The sequence below is a fragment of the Gouania willdenowi genome, chromosome 19, assembly GCF_900634775.1.
Source record: "Gouania willdenowi chromosome 19, fGouWil2.1, whole genome shotgun sequence".
In the NCBI taxonomy this organism is placed as follows: domain Eukaryota; kingdom Metazoa; phylum Chordata; class Actinopteri; order Blenniiformes; family Gobiesocidae; genus Gouania; species Gouania willdenowi.
In genome coordinates, this window is record NC_041062.1 from 9,423,521 (window position 1) to 9,441,742 (window position 18,222).

Genomic DNA, 18,222 nt, shown 5'->3' on the forward strand with positions numbered 1-18,222 from the left:
TGCATATACACACGTAGTGGAATATCATTGGGGAAATGTGCACAAACCCACACACAGATGTGGCTGTCGGTCACATCCTTCCATTATTTTCAGTTTAATTTCTTTTCTCTGTGTTTCACACAAATCACAAGCAGTGAAATGACACTGTTGTAGCTCTGAAGTCAAATATTAAATATATAATAAATATTACAGAGTTTTGTTATATTGGCATTAACATGTGAGATGTCGGATTATCTGCAGAGACTCATGATTGCAGATGTTTAACAGATGTTTACTCCACAGCACCTGTCGGCAGTAAAGGACGGTGATGGTGACTCTCTGAGGAGATACAGCTGGACTGCAGACGCTAACGTGGATAACGCTAATCTGGTGTCGTCGCCCATACACTCGGGGTAAGACTGAGGCTGAGTTTGGATCATGTGTGGGGACGAAAATCCTGTTTTTTTTTCCTATGTTTGCATCATAAACACTTAAAATGTTTTACATCAGTCACATTCAGCTTGCTGTGTGTGCGCGCACTGAATGAACGGTGTGATCTGACACACAGTCACCTAAACCACTGAAACATCCTGAAACCATTCAAATGTGTCCCCTCATCCCTCTTCTGGAACTTTAAAGAGGAAGGATGCTGAACTTTGCACCAGTCGGTGTTACAGATCAACTAATGATCATGTTATCTTGTGACTATTTCCTGATTATCACAAGTAAAGTTGTAGAAAAGAGAATGAATGTGTGTCTGTCACCTGCAGTGAGTTTATATTGTTTAGTGATAAACAAGTGGTTCAGAATATTTTTAACACTGTGTGACAGCTTGAAGGCATCACCACTTGTAATGAGGACCAGTTGAAGTGACACACCAACAGCTAAACCGCTCTCTGTGTTCTCTCTGCTTGTGTTTTGCTCAATGTTTAAAAGCTGTTTTCAATCCTTCCTCTGCAGCTTTTCCACTCCACTGCCGCAGTACGACAGCAGGTGATTGACTGTGATCTCCATCACATAACAGCATCACAGAACATAACATAACACCATGACATAACAACACATAACATAGCATGACTTAGCATAACACATAAGGTAATACAAGTTAGTGTAGCATAACATGACATAAAATGACATGTCATGACATAATAGGATGACAGCACATAACTTAGCATAACATAACACGATAGCTGAACATGGCATGACAAAACATAACATGACACGTCAAAACATGGTGTAACATAACATGATGCAAAATACCCTGATGTAACATAACATGACACAACAACATGACACAACACAAGATGACATGATATAATACAACATAACATGACATGACATGACATGATATAACATGACACAACATCACCTGACATAACATAACATGACATGGCATGACATAACATGGGGCAAAAAATACATGATGCAACATAATAAAATGTTGTGACAACATGACATGATATAACATGATGTAATTTATTATGTAACATAACTGGATTTAATATGAGCTAACATTACATAACATTGCATTACATTACATTACATTACATTACATTACAAAACATAACATAATTAACATAACATGACATAACATTATGAAATGTAACATGATTTAACAAACATAATATAATTGAACAACATATAAGATAACAACACAACACAACACAACATCCCTGTTTGTTTCAGACCTTACATGGAGTGCTTTGTTTGTTTGTTTGTATCTCTAATCATTTTTTTATTTGCTGAACATTTTCAAACCACTGCTGTGTCACGTGTGTGTGTGTGTTTTTGTGTATTTCACTAAAAACAAATTGTGGGTCAAATTCAATTCTTTCTCTTCACCGTTTTGAAGACGACCTCCACTTGGTTAAACTCCCACCGTCTCCTGTTCCTGGTTTGTGACGCTCAGGTTCCTGGTTTTGTCTCTCTCAGGTTCCTGGTCAGCTTCATGGTGGACGCCCGGGGTGGCTCCATGAGAGGAAGTCGACACAACGGCATGCGCATCATCATCCCTCCCAGGAAGTGCACGGCACCCACCAGGATCACGTGTCGGCTGGTGAAGAGGCTGAAGCTGGCGTCGCCCCCCCCCATGGTGGAGGGGGAGGGTCTGGCCAGTCGGCTGGTGGAGGTCGGCCCGGCCGGGGCCCACTTCCTTGGGTGAGAAACTCTCTGAATATAAAGCTGCGGTTGGCTCCATCGTCACCTCATCATCTCACCTCTGGTCACTTCCTGTCTGTAAAGTGTGACAGTGACTATCTAAAGAGAAAAATAAACTAAAACCCTAAAATGAAAAAGGTAACTAAACAAACTATTTGCAGAGAAAATTTAAGGATACGTGACGTCAAACGATTTGCAGCATTTTGAAATGAAATATTGTATTGGATGAAAATTCAACAAAATTAAATGAAATCAAATAAGATTAAACATAATATTATACAACAAAATTGAATCGAACAAATTAGAGTAGAATTAACAAAAATAAAAAAAATGGGTTAAAAGTGACAAGAATTGTGGAAATTAGATTTTAAAAACCACAGGTATTTGTTAAAAGTTGCAAATTATAGTGCCCAAAAACAGACAGAAAAGGTGGTAATAAGGGTTCAAAGTGTCAATATTGAAACAATTAATGGGAACAATTGGTTTAAACTGGCAAATGATGGGCATGACAAATCGTGAATGTGGTTAAGTTGGCAAAAAATAAGCATTAAATATGGTGAAAAGAGACAATAATGGGTCAACATATGTGACATTAGGTGATTGGGTGGAAACGTGGTGGAAAGAGTTTTTACGTGCTGGAAATGTTTTGAAAGTGGAAAAAATGTGCAGAAAAGGCATTGGAAGTTGATGGAGAAGTGGCAGAAATGGGATTAATGTAGAAAAATGCATTAAAAAGAGCAAAAATATGGCAAGAAAAGGTGATGAAAATAGGTTGAACTGTTACAGAAAAAGTGTAAAAATGAACAAAACTGGGCTCAAAAAATATTATTAGTTTCTTGAAAGAATCTGGCAACCCCCTCCCAGTGTCTCGCGACGCCAAGGTTGAGAACCACTGCCTTACAGCTCGTGTGTGTGTGTGTGTGTGTGTGTGTTTGTGTGTGTGTGTGTGAGGCAGTAAGCTGCACTTTCCCTCTACGCTTCCGTCCCTTAATGAAGGCGAGAGCCTGGTTAGTGCCGTGCTACAGCTCGGACCCAGAGGAACTAAATTTGTTGGGTAGGAACCAATCGTAGCTCAGAACCCACGGCCTTATCCATCACTGCTTTCCTTGGTTTTTGTGAAGTTTTAGGAAGAAATAAGTGGATGGAAAACTTGGATGTTTATCTGTTTAAGAGTCACACTTCTTCCTAAAACTACACCTTCCTTTACTGCACATTCTTTATTTAGATTTAAATCCAAGCCTGATTTCATGAGCCTTCCCCATCTCCCATCTTTACGGTCACTGTTATGTTCCCACACATTGGTTTGGTTTATGGACGGAGCTCTGAGCAGAACAAGTTTCCAAGCTTTGTTGTTTAGGTTTAAACCTCATAGTGGAACACGACTTCAAAAAAGAGGAGAAATCTGAAACCTTTAATCCCACATTTAAACCCTTAAATCAGACATACGGCCCTTGGGCTAATTTTGTTTGGCCCCCGAAAGTAAACTCACAAAATGACTCCGAAAACACACTAAATGACTCGTATCAAACAAAACAACAAAATGTGCACAGAATGTCAGAAAAATGCTCAAAACAACAACAAAAACAACCAAAAAAATGAATACACAAAAATGACTACAAAAACACACAAAATCTCTTGAGGTTTGAGTGGAATGTGTTGACTTTTGATGCCTTGAAAAACATGTTATTTACAGGGTTTAACTTCATTAATCCAAGGCGGTAAAACATGCAGGAAGAGAGCATAGTTTCAGACTTTCAAAATAAAGCAGTAGAATGTCTACATATGATAGAATCAGATTTTTACTCCTAAAAGACTGAACAACCAATTACATTAATTAGAATCAATGTTTACAGCAGGAAAACTTTACCAAAATAAATTGAAAAGTTGACTTGCTGGAGCTTTAGTGAAATCACAACTATTAGAAGTTTCAGTTTGTTCATTTATTGTGTTTCTGTCACATCTTCATGGTGGCTGTACAGCTTTCTCCTCTCAGCTCATCCCGTCGTGTCACGTTGCGTTCACTCAGCAGCATGTTTGCATCGTGAATTCACTCGTTCATCACTGCCTCTGTACAATGAACGTCTTCAACATCCCCAAAAAAAACTCTGGAGTTTTTCCATTTCAGAAACCGAGGAAGTCATCACAGCTGCGACAATACGGAGACTCTCTTTGTTTGTGTAAAGATTGACTTGGTTACCATAGCTACTCGATCTAACTTTCTGTTGCCATGGTAACTCCCTCTCTACCCTTTTTTTTGGGGGGCGATCTGTTTCTACCGGTAATTCGCTGTTATTGTCTTCCATTCATGGGGATTCTGTTGCCCTAGTAACAGCCACTTTTATTCTCTTTGATTTGACGTTACACGTTTGCGGTTGTATCAAAGCTGACAATAACTTTACTGTTGCCTTTTCTGAAATGGGAAACTTTGAAATCTCGCTCCTCACAGATCACTCACCTTCAGCCAGGAGTTGGGGTCAATTATAATTATAATCACATAATTGATTAATAATTAATTACAATTATGACGTAATTAGTGGTAAAAAAGGTTCAAAGTGTCAATATTGGCTTGAAAGTGCTGGAAATGAGGGGGGGACCTCTTTGCCCTTTCCAGCAGTTGCGTGGAAAGCCCAAAGCGAAGGGAGCTCTCATTCGCTTTTCCATGAGCTGCATGGAGAGGCATAAGCAGAGAGAACGGTCAGCAGGAACAGAAACACAGATGTTTAGATGGCAACAAAAGACAGAGTTTAATTCGACTGAAGAGGAGGAGCTGGGGTGGGGGTGGATTGCAAGCGTTTGCAGACGAAGTGTGCGGAAGTAGGCCTGTTGCCGTGGTTTAAATGCAGCGCTGAGACCAGCTCTAACCAATGGGAAGCCTAGAACATGATCAGCTGGATGAGTAACTGATCAGGGGATGGATTTCCGTGCCTGCCTGAACTAACACGATGTTCAGTTTCAAAATGGCAAACATGAATGTGGTTATTTATGCAAAAATAAGCATGAAAATATGTTAAATGGATCGACATATGTGACACTAGGTGGAAAAAGTGGTAGAAAGGGTTTATAAGAGCTGAAAATGTCTTAAAGTTGAAAAAATTTTCAGAAAAGGCAGAAATAGGAGTAATGTAGCATAAATGCATTAAAAGGAGCTAAAATAGTTTGGAGTAGTTGCAGAAAAAGGCTAAAAATAAGCAAAATAGGCTGAAGTTGTTAAAATCTCAAATATTCTTAGTTTCTTGAAGACATCTGACCCTCCCAGTGTCTGGCGACCCAAAAGTTGAGTACTCTTGGCGATCAGTTTATCATTTGAAAGATAAATAAAAAAATAAATCTAGAGATATACTGACAGAAAAAAAGCCTCGTAATGGAGTTGTAATTGAACATGGATAATTGGAGATGTAATTGTAATTGAAAATGTCATTGACCCCAACCCTGCCTTAAGCTGCTCCTTCATTGTTCACGTCGGACTTTCTGCTTGTGCTTCCATCACACGTGGGAAAATCAAACCATATCATGATGATAACAATCTCCCCCTGCGCCCCCTCCACAGGCCGGTGATCGTGGAGATCCCTCACTTTGGCTCCATGAGAGGTGACGAGAGAGAGCTGATCCTGCTGCGCAGCGAGAATGGAGAGTCGTGGAAGGAGCATCTGTACGACTGCAAGACCGAAGACCTCAAACAGCTGCTGAACGGCATGGACGAGGGTGAGTTTAGTTCTGAAACAAACTTGCTGGAATTACTAGGCGGAAGTCAAGGAAACATCAAAGCGATCAGCAGACACCTCTGATGAAGACTGGCAATTGACAGTCGAAACATGTCAGGAGATCAAAGTGGATTCCCTGAGGAACATTTTCTGAATAAATTAAACCTTAACCTATGATTCAAAGCTGTTGCACATTTTATAAGAGGTTTCTAATTATTTTCTAAATAAATAAACTACAGCAATAGTAGATGGTCTTATGATGAATAAACGCTCACTCGTCTCTGCAGAGCTGGACAGTCCACAGGAGCTGCAGAGAAAGCGAATCTGTCGCATCGTCACCAAGGACTTCCCACAATACTTTGCGGTGGTGTCTCGCGTCAGACAGGAGACCAATCAGATGGGACCGGAGGGTGGGACTCTGCGCAGCCGCAGCGTGCCATTGGTACAGGCGTCCTTCCCTGAGGGGGCGTTAACCAAGAAGATCAAAGTGGGATTACAGGTAAAATACACACAGCGCGACATTTTGCCCTTTGACCCTGCTTAGCCAGCGTCGCTACATGCTAAGCTAATCAAAACCAACTGCTAAAGCCCTTAAGAAAACACTGTGAGTACACAAAACGACAATAACACACAAAACAAGAGTTATAATACAAAAGTGCCTTCAAAAAGACACAAAATCAGAACATTAACGCACTAAACAACATCCAAATTACACAAAAAATCTATTAAAATGACATAAAACAACTGCTAAAACACATCAAACACACACAAAAAACATCTAATGAATACAAAAGGACATACAAAACCAAGTAAAAAATAAAAACAACTCCAAAAAGACTAAATGACCATACAAATACAAAAACAACTAAAAAAACACCAAAATGTCCCAAAATTACAAGAAAAACACACAAAATGACCCCCAAAAAGACACAAAAAGGAGATTAATCTTCAAGTTTCCGTGTAAACGTGTAGCAAAAAATGTTGTCTTTAAATACATGAAAAGTATTAATGAAATAAGGACCAATTAGATTCAGCCGCCCTGACTCCTCCCCTTTCCTCAGGCTCAGCCGGTGCTTGACAACACCGTGAAGAAAATTGTGGGAAACCGAGCGACATTCAGCCCGATCGTGACTGTGGAGCCGCGGAGGAGGAAGTTCCACAAACCGATCACCATGACCATCCCGGTGCCTCCGCTGTCGGGGGAGGGACTTAGCAATGGATACAAGGGAGACTCCACCCCCTGCCTCCGTCTCCTGTGCAGCATCACAGGTTCTCCCACTGTGTCACATGTTGTTGTTATTGTTGTTGTTGCATCTTATTTCCTGGAGGCATGGTTTACTGACCCTGTGTTTTCTGTCAGGAGGAACATCTCCAGCGCAGTGGGAAGACATCACGGGAACCACACCCCTCACCTTCGTCAATGACTGCGTCTCCTTCACCACCAACGTTTCTGCCAGGTGACGAAAACGTCTCTGATGGTCTTGTGAGGGGACCCAGAGTGCTGTGCGATATTGTATATCACGATATGGCTAGATTTATATCTAGATAACAATATATATCCCAATATAGTATTTCTTCCTTAAAATTACATAAAATGAATGGAAAATTTCTAATATATTTTATTACATATGAAAATGGTTTTTCTAAATAAATTATCCTATTTCTCAGAACCTTTAGGATTTTCGCCACCAATTTCTGTGATTGTTACGGCCTAATATGCCTGATTTCACAGCAGCTTTTTCCAAATATTGTTTCAAAAGTTATGAGTAAGGCTACTTATTTTTTATAATAAGGCTTTATTTTTTTCTATAACTGCATAGACTGGTCAGTTAAAAAAAAAAAACTGATTGCTTTTAAATTCTTTCATATCAATACAGAAAAGAGTAAAGGTCTAGTGCAGAGAATATTACACAGAGTAATACATTTTTAACGCACAAGTTTTTATAAAATATATATCCCAAAATAAATCGTACTTGTCCTTTAAAAATCTTCTCAATGATGAAATATTTGCTACATATACTGTTCTTATTTGTAAATTTGTATGTGAAAATGCCACCAGGGGACGCAAAAACCAACAATAATGGCCACTGCTATGGTTTTAAACCGTACCTGTAGTAAATTTTACTCCATCAAAGATCATATATGATAGTAGATGTTTGGTTAGGTTATATTTTTTTAAAAACCCTTCTAGTGCAGCAGGAGATAAATTAACACTTCCATTTGTGAGACACGTTTGCAGCTATTTTGCTTGGAAGGGTCATATTGACTGTAGTGACACAGTTTGTAACCAGACTAATTGATCATCCCGTTGCTCCGGGGGACCCAACCTGGGTGAAAAAATCTGCTTCATGATATTTTAGCGACAGAGTGGGACCAAGACCACGCACATTAAATTAGACATAGGGTTATATCTTATGCAAGATGTTTTTACATCACACTACAATATATATCGCACAGCATTAATTGAGCGTGTGCAACCGTGCATCCTGCGTATAGGTTCTGGTTGGCCGACTGCCATCAGACGGCGGAGACGGTAGTGCTGGCGTCCCAGCTCTACAGAGAGCTCATCTGCGTTCCCTACATGGCCAAGTTTGTGGTGTTCGCCAAGATGCACGAGCCACTGGAGTCACGGCTGCGCTGCTTCTGCATGACCGACGACAAGGTGGACAAGACTCTGGAGCAGCAGGAGAACTTCCAGGAGGTGGCCCGCAGCAAGGACATCGAGGTACGGGGGTGCCGTTGATGTTTAATGGATTATTTATGGGTTTTTTTTTTATTTCAAAGATGGTTTTTAGGATCTTCCTGAAGACTTTTTAAGCCATTATATAAAGTTTTTTGTCTTTTAATGGTTTTGAAGATGTTTTCTGAGCTCGGTCTAACTATCTTTGTATTTTTTGTTTGAATTGTTAACTGAAAACTTTTTTTTTAATTGTTAACAGAATGTTGTCAATGTTATTGAAAAAATTCAAATGGCTTTTTTAGGTATTTATGTTTTTTCATATTTCAAAGAGGGTTTTTAAGATGTTTCTGATGACTTTTTAGGATTTTGATCCTTCTTTCAAGGATTTTGTCTCTGGAACCTTTATTTTGTGCATCACGGGCTGAAAAGGTTCAGAACCACTGGCGTAAAGGACTTCTTTAGCGGTGTGTTAGCCTGTTTTACACTGGTGTGTGTTGGGGTTCAGGTCCTGGAGGGGAGACCCATCTACGTGGACTGTTATGGAAACCTGACACCTCTGACCAAAGCCGGTCAGCAGTTACTGCTGAACTTCTACGCCTTCAAGGAGAACCGACTGCCCTTCTGCGTTAAGGTAGTCGAAGTCACTTGATCTTTATACAGACATCTCAACCACTAAGCTAAAGAGGACAGTTACTGTGTGTCCGCAGGTCCGGGACCCGAGCCAGGAGCCGTGCGGCCGTCTCACCTTCCTGAAGGAGAGCAAAAGTTTGAAGGGTGTTCCTCAGACGGCTGTGTGCAACCTGAACTTCACGCTCCCCGCGGTGAGGAAGGTAAGTGTGAGTGGACTCACTGTGTTCTGTGTCGTCACATCCATAACCACACCTTCATGGCAAGGCTAGCCCCACCCTCTTCTAGCAGGTAACCTCCCCATAGATAAAGGACAGAGACAGACGTTGTGTCTTTTATCTGTTTAGAGCTTGGTTTGGCTGTTTGCTGCCTGCTCTGTGATTGGCTGCTGCTCAGATTCTGCTCGTGCTCTTTCAGCTCCTGAATGTTTTGGTTTTGGGTTTTTTGCTGGTTTCGATCACTCCTTTTTCACCTGTTTCCTTTCCCCCTCCTGCTCTCCATCATTTTACTCCCCCTGTTTCTGCCATGCATCTGTGGGACCAGGAGGTGGAATCTGACGAGGACGAGGTAAAGCCACACCTTTCACTTCCCATCGCGTGCTTGCACTGCGCTAGCTAGTTCTGTAGCCGCTGCGCTCTGCTTCCCATAGCTGTATCTACCAATCCAGCCTCCTACACAGCCATTGCTACCATTAGCTGCTAGGAGTTGCATGAAATGACAAATGGTAGATATGAAAGGTTACCTGTTATTGTCCAATCTTTATCTCTACAGTTTGTGCTAAAACTGCCTTCAATTGATTACTATTCACTAATATGACCTTAAAACAGACTCAGGTATGAGTCGTTTACCCTGATTGTGACCATCGTGTAGTTGAGAAAGTAAGACTTTCATAGAGGATGTGGAGTTAAAATGTTGCACTGTGCACAGAGAAGGACCCAGAACTGATGGGTTTTTGTCTTGTTTGCAGACTGAAAAGCCAGATCGACGTCATACCTTTGCATCTCTAGCCTTACGTAAGCGCTACAGCTATCTGGCCGAGCCTGCACTGAGTGAGTTTCAACAACATGTCTAATCCCGTCTAGTTAAATCAACCTGTTAACTCCACCCAATGTTTGAACTCTCTCATCCCACATGACGTGCACTCCTTACGTGCTTGTTGACCACACGGTACATCTGTTGTGTTTGCATGGATCAACCAGTGCGCCGTTGATTTCTGCGACATTGTGGTTTTCCTCTGAACCTTTTATTTTTTGAGTGGAATTTTATGTTTTTTGACTGTTTGGCTTTGTGTGCATGCAGTGAGGTTTTGGTTTTGGCTTTGTTTGGGTATTTTTTTTTATCCTTTGGGCATTTGCTTGTCTTCACTGCATGACCAAATGCTAACGACAATCGCATATGGAGGCACATTTTGTTGTTATTTTTGCTTTGATATCCAACAAAAACAAATTGGAATCTTCTGCAGCCTCCAGCTCCTTTGTCTTTGTAGATTTGTAACATTTTTTATTCTGGAGAGAACAGATAAAAGGCACTTCATGTAGAAACGTACCATTAGATCCAGATGGTAGGTGGACATTAGCCCCTCTGCAGTCCAAAGACAGAAGCTGTGTTTGTGTTATTTTGTGCGTTCGTCTCGCCATCCTTCAGTTCACTGCTGCCATTGTCTTTTACACACTTTATTTCCTGCTGTTTGTGCTTTCTTCAGTTTTCTTCTGTTGTCCCTGATTCCCACACATACACTCGTCATCCTCACTCAGGTGTCTAACATCATTGCACAAACTGCTGTTTTATAGTCTTTGTTCTTAGGACTGCACCACTGACCAACTTTTCCCCTTCTGATCTCCACTTCCTCCATGTTTTTCCCCCTTCTTTTCATCCCCCTAACATGGTTTTTGGTTTCTGTTATTGTCCTGCCTTCTTTTTTGGTTCTTTCCACCGTTCCTTTTTCATTTTTTATCATCATTTGTGCAAACCTGAAGAAGCTGCAGTCGAGCGAAGTTCATCAGCAAGAGCACTGCCTGCTGGTTACCCTCACAAACCTGTCTTTCCAACCAGAACTCTCCCCCCATGGTCGGCTGCTCCTATTACCGTCCCTGGCCAAACAAGGCCCGTCGGAGTGGGGGTTATCTCCTCCTCTCCCGATCCCCCAGCAGATGCTTCTCCATTAAAGTCTTCTTGGCTCCCATCAGCCCCGCTACCTGCATGCACCACCAAAGTCCCCCTGGTTGCCTCCACACTCAGACCTTCCCTGTCGTCCCCTGTTAAATCAGTTAGTGAAATCACATCTTCATCCCCGATTAGGACTTACCGGACGGTGCCTTCACCCATCAAAACTGTCGTCCAACAGGGTCAGTTCCCATTTCAGGGTTCTTCTGGGAGTCCTTGTAAAGTAGCCACAGATCCAGCATCTATCAAAAGCCTGGCCTCAGCATACACATCGAGGACTTCTCCACTCCACTCAGCTTCCAGTGGATCTGAGAAGTCCACACTACCTGTTATAGGATCTCCAAAAACGTCATACAACAAAAACTATTCAAGCCTCATGACAGACGCCGTAGTACTATCCCCTCCCCCCGTCAAAAGCATCTCCAGCCTGTCTTCAACAGCGTCACCGCAGAAAGCCCGATCTCCCCTCTCATCGCTATCCACGGCTGCACAGACAACAGCTGCGTCCTCTGAGCTGTCGTTGATGAACGGTTCAGTCTCGCCCGTAAAATACCCGTCCTCGTCCTCCACACCGTCCTCTCCTTCGTCGCGGCTCGTCTCAGAGAGGGGCAGCAGTCTTCAGGAGAGGATCCAGGCCACCACCCAAGCAGTGACTTCGGGCGTCAGCGCCGCCATTAACGAAGCCATAGATTCTTACTCTGTCTCCGGTTACGGCACGCTGAAATCGCTGTCTTCCTCCCGTAGATCTGAAGCTGTGAGCTCTGCTTATGGTTCTCTCAGAACAGTCACTTCCACCCCAGGCACAGCACTCTCATCCAACACGGTAACGGTACCGGTTTACTCGCTGATTAACGTCATCCCGGCGACGCCTACCAAACCAGGGCCCGGTTCCCTCAAAATGTCACTTCCCACCTCAGCTCATATGCTTTCTTCTTCCTCTATTTCTTCCTGTGTTACCGCCACAAAGCTAAAGTCCCAGTTAAAATCTCCACCCTTTATCACTCCGCCTATCATCCACCCAACCTCCACTTCCAATCAGGAAATACTCAGAGATGTAGCAGATATGAGGGAAGATCTGATTAGAATGTCAGCGATCCTCCAGACAGACCCACAAACTGCAGCTAAAACTGTTCAAACATCCCTCACTGGGACACCCAAACAGACCAAATTAGAGGAGGATGAGCCGTTCAGTCTAGTGGAGAAAGTCAAGGAAGATCTGGTCAAAGTGAGCGAGATCTTACAGAAAGACCTCCTGACTGAAAGTAGAGGTAAGGTAGGGAAAGTTACATCCCCAGAGGAGGAGTGGGAGGAATTTTCCAAAGATGAAATCAGAGAGGCACAAAGAAGTGTCCTGTCCAACTATTTTGATGAATATTCTCTCCGTTTAAAGCACCAGGCTATGCCAGGCAAAGATCTAGAGTTGGCTAAAGTCGTAGAACTTTTAACAAGCGACATCGGTGCAAGTTCGCTCTCAAAAATGGCAGAGCTTAAGTGTAGGTATGAAGAGGAGGCAAGGAGAGAGAGTGACAGCGAGGAGAAACAGAAACGCGTTCTAAAGCCCTCCATGTCTATACAAGAGCACAAACTGAAAATGCCGCCAGTGTCAGGAATGCTCAGGTCTCCTTCAGAGAAGGACCTCAGCAAACTAGCCGAGTCATATCAGGGCTCAGACACTATTTTAGAGTCGCCCGAAGAGCTTTCCCACGAGCAAGACAAGAGTCCACTATCAGACAGTGGATTTGAGACCAGGAGTGAAAAGACTCCATCTGCGCCCCAGAGCGCAGAGAGCACAGGTCCCAAACCTTTATTCACAGACTCTCCCATCCCTCCCAGTGTATCTGAATCTAGGATCCAAGAGGTCCCCAACAGCCTAGAACAAACTCATGAGCTTTGTGGGCCTGAACTCCTGGAGGACGCTGCCTCTGCACTGCATGTTAGTGAGTCAGCAGCGCCTTCAAGCTCCAGCCAAGCTTTGCAGATTAGCATGTTAGAGGACGAGGCGGTGATGAACAAAAGCATGTCTCTTAAAGAGGAAACTCAAATCACCACCACCAGAATGGTCTACCATAAACCACAGCTGGTGGAGGAAGCTATGTCTGTTAGAGACATCATGAAAGCCTTCCAATCAGGCAGAGATCCGTCTAAAGAACTGGCTGGTCTTTTTGAGCACAAAGCCAGCCAAGACGCAGTCAAAGGCGATGAGCTGACACCTCGATTCCTCGACAGAGATGTCAAGTCTAAACCCAAAGTAGAGAGAATAATTGAGGTCCACATTGAAAAGGGCCACGGCACGGCCGATCCCACAGAGGTTCTTTTCAGGGAAGCGAAGAAGCACCCTGAGCTATACGTTTATAAGAGTGGCTTAAAGGAACTCACTGATGACGAGGAGTTGCTCACCGCTGAAGAGTCTCTGCCGTCTTTCTTTGAAACTTCCCGCGTTAACACCCCAGTGCCGCAGGAGGAGGAGAGTCGCCCGAGCTCAGCCCAGCTTATAGCCGACGATTCATATAAAGCCCTAAAACTACTGAGTCAGCACTCTGTAGAGTACTGTGACGACGAACAGTCAGAGATTCGGGGCGAGTCGTACAGGTTTGCTGAGAAAATGCTCCTCTCCGAGAAGCTTGAGGGGTCAGCTATATCTCAGGCTGATACCGAGGAAACGGTAGACGATACGAGCCGGCAGCCAGGGTCAGAGGAGGGCGGGAGACGGGACAGCCCGAAAAGAGAGTTTAATGATGGCTCTCCTCATAAATCTGCTAAATTCGTCCGCAGGGAGGAGCCGTCTCAGTTCGATAAGGTGACAGTGCTCCATTACTCCACAGAGCCAGGCAGCCCCAAACACGCAGTGTGGATGAGGTTCACAGAGGATAAGCAGGACAGGAGCAGGGATAAGCTGTTGTACGAGGACAGGGTCGATCAGAGTGTCAAAGAAGCTGAGGAGAAGCTCTGTGAGGTATCACAGTTTTTCAGGGACAGAACAGAAAAGCTTAATGATGAGCTCCAATCCCCGGAGAGGAAGCCAATGAGACGCGATCCACAGGAACCGAGGTCCTGGCCCAGCAGCCCAGAAAAGACACAACCCAAGCCTAAAGCTGCTCAGGAGCCATTCAAAAGTAAACTCCGGGAACCATCAGCCGGTAGAACAATTACAGCAGCAAAGAAAAGCTTCAGTTTACCCAGCAGCCCGCAGAAAACTGTTTTTCTTCCTGCTGCTGAGGATAAAACTAAAACATTTCAATCTGAACCGTCTTCACCTGCTCACAGCAAACCAGTATCTAAAGTCACTCAAAGTCAATCAAGCCCGACTAAAATCCCTCCTCCGGTGCATCCCAAACCCTCCGTTAAAAAGCTACAGGAAAGCAAACTCCCAGTTTATCAATTCAGTACAGGAGGAAAAGTTGCAAAAGCCCCTGAGATATCGGAAGGAATGCAGACAGCTATGCATAAACCTGCGTTACCATCCATAGCTTTAGATTTAGAGAAGCAGCCAAACAAATGCCTTTCAGAAGCATCGTCGAACGAGAGCGTTAGGTGTGTACCTCAGGTAGGTAAAGACATCCCCAGAGGCCAGGCCATCGATGACAATAATAAAGTAGAACAAAAAGATAGGGACACAACTAAAAGCCAAGCCTCAAAGCTTGTAAAAAAGTCAGACACGTTCAAAACAGATGAAGAGTTGTTAAATAAAAACCTCAGAAAAAAGCCAGAATCACAAATTCCTGTCAGAACACCCCCCTCCTTTTTAGATGACTCTCCAAAAAAGCCAGCAATAATTAAGCCCTCGCAGATTCCGACACTAGCCAAAGGCAAAACAAAGAGCCCTGTGACAACTCCAACAAAAACAGATCTCACATTTGAAATCCTAGATAACACACCCAAAGACTCCAACTCTAATAATCTTCCCAGCCCGAGGGACACCTTAGAGAAAGTACTCACTCCTCCAGTGTCGGCAACCACTAAAGAGAGTTTTAAGGGCGTGAAAACATTACCCGTGTATGTTGGCGTTCAGATAGGCCGGCAGGCCGAGAGGGAGGTTAAGGGAGCGCTGTCCGTTGTCAAACAGAGCTCTTCCCTTCTCAGCCCGGACGACGACACGCTAGAACAGATCTCTTTCATCGATAGCTCAGGGAAAAGCCCCCTCACCCCAGAGACACCCAGCTCTGAGGAGGTCAGCTACGACCTCATGGCCAGGACTCCTGACGGCTTCACGGGGTTCATGCTTGGCCATCCGAGCCCGATCATGGAAGTATCCGAGGATTCCGAAACAGACGAGCAGGGAAAGGTAGTCTTCTCCTATAAAGAGGTCCAACCAGGTCCAACCGATCAAGCGGACCTGGCTAATGCTAATAAAGAGGAAACGCATATAATTGATAATTGCAAGGAAATTACAAATTATTTAAACCAACAGAAAACCCCAGACACTGGTAAGCAGGGGTCAGAGCCCGATGCCTCAAAAGATAAAGGTGTTGCTTACATAGAGTTTCCGCCGCCACCGCCTCTTGACTCCGCGTCAGAACATTCAGACATGGAAAGGAAAGGTTCCTGCGCATCCTCCGAGGCTGAAATTGAAATGATGGAGGTGAACCTGCAGGAAGAACAGGGGAAGCGCACTTTGACCGAGCCCATAATTCGTATCCAGCCTCCATCTCCCGTTCAACCAGAGGATAGTCAGTCAGACGATGAGGAGGATGGGGACCACGATGGGTCCATCTTTCAGTCTATTCCTTGTAAAAAGATGAACCCTGTAGACAAAGAAGAGAAGGTCCCTAAACCCAAAGGACAGGATAAGAATGGGAACAACAAAGATCTTAATGGTGGAACCAATGGCTCTAATGGTTCAAAAACTTGTAATGGGAATGATTACGAGTCTGAACAAAATGGAAACGACCAGTCCTTAACAGACTGCTCCATTGCCACGACGGCAGAGTTTTCCCATGATACCGATGCGACCGAAATTGACTCCCTCGACGGGTATGAACTTCATGATGAGGATGACGGCCTGTGCGAGCAGGCGGATTTACGGTTGTTTGGGCCTCCGGAGAGTCGGAAAGACGTCTGGGCAACAGACGCCTTCAGGGCATCTGATCGCTCTTTCCCCCAAACCAAACTAGAAGTTATAGAAGAGGAGGAGAGAAGCCCAGAGGAGTGTCAAAAGGACGGTGAAAGAAAAGAGGACACAAAGACTAACGATGCAGCTAATGGGCAGGAGCAGAAGCCCTCAGATAAAGACGGTTTCTCCGACACTTATTTTAGTTACAAGCTGGAAGAGGAGTTGAACTCCCCCTTTAAGACTGTCGCCACTAAAGGCTTGGATTTTGACCCCTGGCCCAGTAAAAGCGGGGAAGAAGTTGTTGACGTGGGACCGTCGGGGGGAAGCAATGGTGAGCCCAAGCCCTTTGGACTGGCGGTGGAAGACCAGTCCCAGGCTACGACACCAGACACCACCCCTGCTCGGACGCCGACGGACGATAGCACGCCAACGAGCGAGCCGAACCCATTCCCCTTCCATGAAGGGAAGATGTTTGAGATGACGCGCAGTGGTGCGATTGACATGAGCAAGAGGGACATGGTGGAGGAGAGGCTACAGTTTTTTCAGATCGGTGAGCATTTCCACGCAGCTGGCAGATACAGAGTCAGGGACTTAGATGTAAATGGTTCTTCATAGTATGGTAATGCTGAGATTACCACCATACAGTTAGAGCTAGAACTGGTGTTAGTCTGAGGCAGACACACAGTCTAATTAGCACCTTTGATGCCTCTAATGAGGAAACCTCAGGATTAGATGTAGATAGAGTTTACTCCACACCTCGATCTGATGAATGTAATCTATTGAACTGCAGTAGCAGCATCTTCTCAGGTTCATCTCCACAGGGAGACCACTCTGACTGGACCTTAGACAGTCCTTGCACTATTTAACAAAATGCTGTTATTTCAAAACCTCAAAATACCAGTTACAACACGGCAATACCAGTAGCAGACCTAGACCCTAGACCCCAACCGGTTCCCTGTAGAAGCTTCACGAGCTAGCAGCTGTCCCACTGACCTCTGGAGGTCATTGGGACAGACACAGGGAGGGACTTTCCAAATGTAGCAATAACAAAACCTGAAGAGGGGAATAGTCAGAAACTCAAGTCATGGTTACCGCAAAGGTCAATCAGTCAGTCAATCGTCAGAGAAAGCACAGTGGGACCAAAGATCCCATAGGTCAGAAATACGCATTCCAGAATCCCAGAAATCAGAGCTGTTAGAGTCCTGCTTTGCTCTCAAGAGCCACAGGGCGGTAGACCCAAGTCAGTGAGGGCAATGCCCAGCAGTGATCTGAGGCTTGCGTCAGGCAGGGAACCACGTCTTTGAGAAACCACAACCCCAGGACCAGGACAGCTGCAGCAGGAACACCCACATCCACACCGTCCCCTAGAGATGTGAGGGCTGAGGAGGAGGAGGAGGAAGAGGAGGAGGAGAGGGACTCCCATCACAGAGACTAGTTTGGATTTTTCTAAACACTCAACCTGATGCATGCAGCTGTCGTGGTTAACCTGTGATGTGATGTTTCCAGTGCAGCCGTCGTTCCTTCCTGCGTGTCCTTCCTGTTTCTCTGTCCTGTGTCGTCGTCCAATAGACAGAACGATAGAGCAATATGTCAATAAATCAATAAGTACCTTAATAATATAAATAATAGTGTGTATAGGAGTGTAGATAGTTTTTAATAGTTTGTTTTGAGTGAACTGAGTTTTCCCCACGGTGATACTTATTTATAAACAGGTTAGATTTTAGGAACCATTCCTATCTTTAGGTCCTGGTCTAGCGATTCAGAGGTTAATGATAGAGACGATCGTAGGGAATGATAATAACTGTCTGGTTCCTGTGATTCTGACCTGTACGGTGGACATTTTCGGCGTCCTCTGGTCTCAGAGT

The 18,222-nt window shown here is 44.1% G+C and overlaps 1 protein-coding gene across 40 annotated transcripts in view; it reads left to right on the forward strand.

The window, feature by feature from the left end:
• Positions 1-18,222, forward strand: part of LOC114481148 (ankyrin-3-like) — an 82,733-nt gene that overhangs the window by 50,564 nt on the left and 13,947 nt on the right. For 22 of the 40 annotated variants that reach the window (XM_028475618.1, XM_028475613.1, XM_028475627.1 and 19 more), the window contains 13 exons: positions 283-392; positions 940-972; positions 1,912-2,136; positions 5,684-5,838; positions 6,125-6,336; positions 6,899-7,106; positions 7,198-7,294; positions 8,334-8,562; positions 9,023-9,148; positions 9,225-9,347; positions 9,688-9,711; positions 10,112-10,193; positions 11,121-16,907. In XM_028475618.1, coding sequence (XP_028331419.1) covers positions 283-392; positions 940-972; positions 1,912-2,136; positions 5,684-5,838; positions 6,125-6,336; positions 6,899-7,106; positions 7,198-7,294; positions 8,334-8,562; positions 9,023-9,148; positions 9,225-9,347; positions 9,688-9,711; positions 10,112-10,193; positions 11,121-16,907 — 7,411 coding nt within the window. The remainder of the gene's footprint in view (positions 1-282; positions 393-939; positions 973-1,911; positions 2,137-5,683; positions 5,839-6,124; positions 6,337-6,898; positions 7,107-7,197; positions 7,295-8,333; positions 8,563-9,022; positions 9,149-9,224; positions 9,348-9,687; positions 9,712-10,111; positions 10,194-11,120; positions 16,908-18,222) is intronic. The other 18 variants (XM_028475608.1, XM_028475620.1, XM_028475645.1 and 15 more) reach the window with 11 other exon arrangements.